Source organism: Phaenicophaeus curvirostris, chromosome 9, assembly GCF_032191515.1.
Source record: "Phaenicophaeus curvirostris isolate KB17595 chromosome 9, BPBGC_Pcur_1.0, whole genome shotgun sequence".
Taxonomy (NCBI): domain Eukaryota; kingdom Metazoa; phylum Chordata; class Aves; order Cuculiformes; family Cuculidae; genus Phaenicophaeus; species Phaenicophaeus curvirostris.
Genome location: NC_091400.1, coordinates 29,739,298 through 29,746,975, shown reverse-complemented (window position 1 = coordinate 29,746,975; position 7,678 = coordinate 29,739,298). Strand labels below are relative to the sequence as shown.

The window sequence follows — 7,678 nt, the reverse complement described above, 5'->3', positions numbered from 1 at the left end:
AACATATTTTTGATCTTGCTTAGGTTATATTGTTTAAATAATTTATTAAAATAAATATATTTCATGGACAATTTATAATGAAATGTGTTTTTTTTCCTAAAAGCTAAGTTGCTAAACACATAACCTTCCTCAGCATCGTAAGATGTACAATGCAAAAACTCAATAATGAAACACAAGGTATTTATGGTATTTCTTTCTAAGGTTTAGAAGTAGAAAAAAATTGTTGTGTACATTCTCATCAGATGAGCCAAGAAAAATTAATCACTAGAGAAATGCACAATGATAAAATTTGGTTCTTACATGTAATTAAGTAAAATCTGTATATATAAACAAGATTGCAAAAAAAAAACCAAAACCAGGCATCATGCTCTCTGTATAGTTGTATTATTTCTATATTCCAGTGAAGTCTTATGATTTTTCTGTTCATTACAGATTTGCCATTAAAATAGGACATAGTAGAGAGCAGAGAGTATCTATTGAGAAAAACATTTCCACTCATTGGATCTTAATTATGCCATCACTTTCTCACTGAAATCTCTTTTTACAGGATGTCAGAGGCAAACATGAAAACTTTATTATCAACCCTGTATCTAAATAGCCACGTTAACTGCTTTAAGGAGAGCATTAAGTAATCCCAAACTTTCTGCAACTTTAGATTTATTGTTAATAAAAACATTATGGTTGGCAGTATGTTAACAAAGATGCAGTTTAGTGTTTATCTTTGACGCAGACACAAGACCAACAGAAATGTACCAGGATGAACACAGGAGGAAAGCCATTTTTTGCCTCATAGCTTGTAATGTCCATCACTTCGCTTGAATAATCTAAAAATGGTGATTCTACTGTACTGCTATACAAACCCTTTTACACTAGAAATTGTGCAGATCTGTAGTAATCAAGAATTATTTAAATTAACTTACAGTTCATTAATAACTGATTAATTCTTGAGATGGTTCTGTTTTCTGAAACCACTCAAAGTCATTTGTCTGTTCTCATGCAAAGAAAACTTTCATTGGGCTCACAAGCTTTACATCTTGGTATCTGCTAAAAATATACAATACAATCACCTCAGTATTTCATCAGCTCACTTGATATATTAAAAAAAATTAATAGCTTTTATGTGTAATGAAAAAGTTTACTCTTAATTTGGTGCTATTTAGTGTCACAGTAAGAAACAGCAATATTTTCCTGAACAGTAGTTTTCTAAAGGCTCTGTCTTTCAGTGTGGTATATCCCTGTATTTAAAACTCTGCAGGCAAATTCTTGATTAGTAGATTCATCTTTCTGATGAAGCCAAGACATCTCTTCAGGACGCACAGGCTTGCTGTCTTTAGAAAGCAACACTTAAGTGAAGTTACTACTGGGAAACGTTGCTACAATTATTCCTGGATGGCTGGATTTGTGTTGAAAGCAGCCTGACTGCCAAATGCAAATACTTAAACATTAGAACAGTTCATGAGAAGGGCACACAAACTAAAAGTTCTTTCAAACGCATTTGGGAAAAAAATATCACAAAATACCTGAAACGGTACCTCCCACATGTTAGGTGTCAGATGTACCAGATGAAACTGGGCTAAAGAGGTCAAACATAAATATTGCTTCATTAAATCGTACTTGACAAAGAAGTTAAGTCTTTTCAAATCTCAATGATATTAGCTTGACATTAGGATTGTAATCTCTTAGCATACTTACTCCCAGTTTATATAGAACTCACCTGATGCTTGCTGCAACAGTGGGTCATCTTGATTATTTTTGGCACGAGGTCCAATACAAAGCCTGTTGGAATTAATGAAGAAATTGCTGTTAACTAGAGTAGGCTTTCAATTAATAGATGGGTGATGCAGTTGAAAGTTAAACTACTATTTTTATCCTTGTATGATACCGTAGTGTACCACAGAGCTATTAAAATTCATAGACAAAAGGAAAGAAAGGATTCGTGTGCTGTCTGTGAGCACTCTCCCATCTCAGGAACCCTTCCACTTTGCGAAATCCCATCTCCCCCAGAGACCAATATTTACTCCTGCATCCCACTGAGTATCCCTGCAATGCAAAATGGTACTGTGCTCCCCTGCTCCTCCCTGCCTCTCTCAAAGGGAACATAACCTCTAGTTTCATGCCGCTCTGCCCCGTTCTGATACTTTGCTGGAAGGAAGGGCTAGAGGTAGGGCTTGACCGAAGAGCAATGAGCCATTGTGCGAGGTGCTGTACGGATACACTGGAGGAGTCACTGTTGTTGAGGTGTTGCTGGCTCACACTTTAAAAGCATCACATTTATACTGATAACGGAAGACCACAACGAGATGAGTCACATCAAAATTGTGTACTATCAGGTCTTATTAATACAGTTTGGGAAGACCTGGCTATTAAGAGTTTATATGCACTTTATATGCACAATGCTTCAGTTATGGCACAAATCAGAATATTCCTTCCAAATAGCTACAGATAAGTATAATACTGAAAAGTTATTTATCTAGATAATGGATTTCAACTTCTATACAATACTTAATTTAAATGAACACAGAATAGAGGAATGAAATTAAAAGATTTAAAGAAAGTAATACAGTTTGAGAATAAAAACGACACTTTGTTCTTGCATGAGAATGTATTAGATCTTGCAATTTGCATATACAAATAATTCAGCAACATTCACCGGCATTAAAAACACAGCAAGATCAAATTATAAATGTAATAAAAGAAAATAATAATAGCTGAAACTGTATAATACATACATATATTATAAAGATTTGACAAATTAAATACAATTTGGTTATACAGAAAAGTTTCAGTAACTTTACATTAAAAATGGTACTAGGGAAATGAAAACATTTCAAAATACTGAACACAGGTGGTCAGGCTCATTTTCAAAGTTTAAAAAATTGATACGTAAAAATACCCTAAAAACCACTGGTAATTACAGTATGCATTCTTCATTAAGGCCCAATTCAGCAAAGCACTTAAGGGACTGCTTCAAGAAGAAGAAACCTATGGTACTTGAATGTTTTGTGGAATATAGATGTTGTAAAGCAAATGCTTAAATGCTTAGGTGAACTGGAACCTATCTTAACATATGAAAACAGACAGCCGAGTCACATAGTGACCAAAATCACATACAGATCAGAATGTACAACTTCTAATCAACAGTTTGGCATTTTAAAATAATTCCATGCAACACAGGAAAAAATAAAAGAAAATTCATATATATCTCTATCAAGATACAGCTCCCCAGTCATTCGGCTGCTGCAATAAGCAGTCTACTGACTAAACGCAAGAACTGGAAAGCAAGCTTTTCAAATTATAAAAAATGTCATTATGTAGCTATATTTGTGACTTCTGAAATATATTATAAAGTATTTCTGTTTCCTCCTAGATATCTTAAAATAGTTAGCAACAGAAATCTGAGTACCCACGTAGTATTTGATGTTCCAGCTTAACTCCATCCTACTGCTTGCTGTACCTACCAAGAGCTGCCAGTGCTCTACGGAACGATTCTGTAGTAAATCCCGCGGGCAGGTGGAGTTCTGCTGCCCTGGGTCCTTGCTTAACATCATGCCACATTGCCATTGAGCTGAGGAGGTTTCCTGCACGAGGCAACTCATAATCCGAGCTTTAACTTAAGAGACTCAAAAGGCTGTCCAACAGAAAAATTGTATTTCAAATTGATGCTAAATTTTTGGAAAGATTCTGATGCTGGGATCTAATGGGACTATGAAATATGCTGCTTCAGAAAATGGTGGAAGTTTCTTTGCATTGTTTTCTATCATCATTTAACCTCTCTGAGTCTCCCTGCGCTACAAATGATCATACTGAAAACCCCAAGGTGTTGATTTCCATACTGAATTTATTTGATGGCTTTTAAGAAGTTGATAAAATTTCAGCATGCAGTGGTAATGTAAACTTACTTAGCATTCGTTCTCATCACTCAACAGTTTCTGCAGCTTGAATGTATCTTCTCATAGCAACTCACAACAGAAGTTTAGTCTTTAAACAATCTTTAAGTGCATAATTTACTGTACAAATAAATACAGAAGTGCATCGATGGGAAGACAAGAAGCAGTTAATGGCAGTGTTCAGAACAGTGTGCTTAGAAATTTCTAAACTGCACCTTTTCCATTCAGTATGAAAAGAAAGGAGAGGTATGAACACCTTCCTGTTCTTTTGCATTGTCACAAAGTATAATGCTATTTGTTACTGGAAATGAAAAATGATCATGGGATAAAATAGTGCAAGAACAACAGCGAAATGGTCAGTGTAGGTTGCTTAATTTAAATAAGGCTTCTACGTTTGCATTGAAAAACTCAGTCAACTGGACAAGACAGAACTATTGCATATTCTTTATGTAATTAAAGTACATATTCATATACTTTGTGCTCATTAATTCATATATGCATTTTAAAGAGTGGAAAAGATATACTTTTTAATTATTCAACATTCGGATGCCCTGTGATTTTTGGATTTTCTAACCTCCAAACATATCCTGTTCAGGGCTATGATAAAGACTTTTAAACTTTATTTCACCAATTATATTATCAGTAGTACTTTCATTAAAAATATATCTATATACATAATCATATACCCCTTTTAGATAAAGAAATCATTCCTTTCTTGATAATATATATGGGAGGGTATGAATGTAGAGGAGCTCTTTGCTACTAGAGCTAACACTGCTAGCATTACACTGTTAGTAAGATGGTTTTTGCCAAGATTTTAGCAAATACTGTTTAATATTTATTGAGTCACATCAAAGAATAAGAGTTCATAACTTTTGCTTTTTCTCAAAGAAATGGGGAGTTATGCGCGTGTATACAGAGAAGCTCTAAATCCATTTCTGTCAATGGCTATAAAGCCTCTCCAATTAGACAAGTTCAGGTGCTGCAAAATATACTCTTCTGATATGCAAAATAGCCTCAAAATAGTGGTAAACTCACACTTTTGTCTTTCTAAATTGATTTAAGCTGGTGTAGTATTTAGGACAGAGTAAAATAAATGGATTTTGAAAGCTATATTAAATCAAACATTCACATCTGTATTTATACTGATTATATCTTATTGACAGCAAGGCTCAAAATAGAACTGCCATCAACCTGGAGGTTCTTAAAAACCGATTTTAAAAGCAGTTCTATTTTTCAGCAGGACTGTACATTATTACACATGAAGGGCCATATTCTGATACCTTTATCATTAACAGCACTTCGCTCAAACAGCCTCTTTGCCTTCAACAAGACTATCTGTGAAATAAATTACAAGTAAGCACGAACAGGTTATCAGAACATGTCCCCAAATAAACATGTAGTTTCATAGTAAAGAAAGGTTTATGACCAAACCATATCTAGTTTAAACATATGTACCAGAATTCATGGGGTTTTTTGTATGAAATGTAAAATACCTGTGTAAAGTTTCAAGAATTGGGAGATAACATTATTGATAGATATTTATAAGTGGAAAACCTCAAACAAATAGACCCTCAAGAATTAATTTACTGTTATTTAGAATAAAAATTTCTATATCATCTTATAGTGATATACTGTATATGAACATTATACTTTTCTTTAGAAGATATTTATATTTAAGAAATAACTTTATACAGCAAATGCAACTTTTAGAGCAAACACAAGGTCATATTTACAGCAAAGTCAACAACCAAAATGACATGGAATAAATTAACAGAATATACAACTATTTATACAGACAACTTAAAAAATAAGGCAGGATTTTTCATTTGAAATTAGCGTAATCTGAAAAGATGTCGATGAAATCTTGTACCACTCTGTAGCAGAATTCATACTGTTCCTGAAAAACAATAAAAAGACATTAAAATTTGCCTTGGTTGCATCATATGATCACACTGAAGAAAATCATACTTATGTAAATCCTAGTGACAAATGCAATACGTTCTAACTTGGACCATTACTTGGAGCTGAGGATTGGTCTGTTCTGATTTTTATTTAGGTATTTACTTTTTAAAATAAAAGCAACGGTACTTCACTCTTGTCAAACACAGGATGATTCTTGCTTGTCAGTTAAATTGATTTCTTTAAGCTCTCTAGTCTTCTCATTTAAACTAAGCAGTTTACTGTAACTGGCTGTTACTCGACTCAGCTAAAACAGGTAACTCCTTCTGTTCATTCCCCAGGGAGCCTGGCTGTTTAACTCAGGGCTCCACCATCTCAGCTTTACAGTAGAAACCAAGTGACAGTGTAACTTCCAACAAGGTAATTTTAAATGCATAGAACATTAAAAAACCCTACTTTCATTTTTCTGAAATGGAGATCCCCTTGCAAAGGCTGTCTGTTTAGTTGCTGCCTATCTTAGCCTGCTGGCTAGTCCTCTACATCCTAAAGATGGGACACATCCTGATATACTAGGCATGCTGATATGCTTTCAACATGATTTGCTGGATTACAACATCTGTAACAACACTGATAATAAACGGAACTGGCATCTGAATTAACTCATGCTGGAAAGCAGAGTTTAGCAGAAGCCTTTCTGCAGGCTCAGCTGGGAATATCTGTGGCAATTACACCCTTAACTAACATTATTAAATCACAGAGCCAGAACTCCAAAAGAAATATTTCATCCCTGTCCCAGCGTGACTGTGGATAATCCAATTCTACTTCTTCAACTCCTTTCTCCTTATCTGTAGCATAGAGAAAACATCTACCTGGAAAAGGTGCCTTGAGGTGGTTTTTTTAAAGACGAGTCAAGTTACTGAATGGAAGTTGCTATCAAAATACCAGCATTTTTATATATTTTTTAAAAAAGATGAGTCTCGAAGAGCCTTTATTTCTGTTTTTTCAAAAGCGTAAAGTGTCCAGAACGAATCTCACGCATTAATTGTAGATGAATTTAAGCAAATCAAATGCATTTCTCCCTTTCAGAGATCAATTGCAAACCAATTTAAGGTAAGAAAGAACAACGGATACATAGCTTAAAATACATTTACTTCATGTGTTTTGTCATCCACAACACACAAAAGATTTTGGTTTAACTGCCTCCAGCTCCTAAAACACACAGAATGTTTAGCCAAGTTGTATTTTTAGAAATACTATAAGAAAAAAAAAAATCTGTGAAAATACAGATTCCTGATAATACCTTGTACATACACAGCCATCATACATAATTTATTTTAACCTGCAAAAAAATCCTTTGTTCTCCTCCCACAAGGATATTTACAAACATACATCCCTTGACAAAGATACGGATTGTTAAATATCATACCAGTGTTTGCACCATATGTGGCCTTTGCAGTCTTAAGCTCTTCACAGCTTGAAATACATCTAAGAGCCCTTCAGCCTTCACTCGTTCCAGAATATTGCTGAGTGCTATGAATGTACCTGTTCTTCCAGCTCCAGCACTGCAACATAAACGTATTTGCTTGACATACAGTAATGACAAAAATGTTAAAACAGAAATAACAGTGATATAGAATAGCTAAATACTACTATTAGCCAACTTCCACTCATTTTTTTGGTGTTTATTTTGTCATTTTAGCTATGCTACAAGGGAGCTAGAAATAATTGCATTACATTGGAGCCAGGCTGGAGCCAATAAAGGCTCATTATTGACAGCTTCTGTACAAAAGTGGGAGATCCTGAGCTGGCTACAGCAGCACATGGACACCCTCAGCCAAAGCCTGAGACTCAAATAATGAATTGACAACGCTGCTTACTCAAATCTACAT

The 7,678-nt window shown here is 34.6% G+C and overlaps 1 protein-coding gene across 5 annotated transcripts in view; it reads right to left on the bottom strand.

Annotated features, from left to right (window-relative positions):
* Positions 1-2,348: 2,348 nt before the first annotated feature.
* Positions 2,349-7,678, bottom strand: part of PTPRE (protein tyrosine phosphatase receptor type E) — a 107,382-nt gene continuing 102,052 nt past the window's right edge. For 4 of the 5 annotated variants that reach the window (XM_069864392.1, XM_069864394.1, XM_069864396.1 and 1 more), the window contains exons 19-20: positions 7,216-7,351; positions 2,349-5,787 (exon numbers count right to left, since the gene is read on the bottom strand). In XM_069864392.1, the coding sequence (XP_069720493.1) occupies positions 5,713-5,787; positions 7,216-7,351 (211 nt within the window). In that variant the 3' untranslated portion in view covers positions 2,349-5,712. The remainder of the gene's footprint in view (positions 5,788-7,215; positions 7,352-7,678) is intronic. The other variant, XM_069864397.1, reaches the window with a different exon arrangement.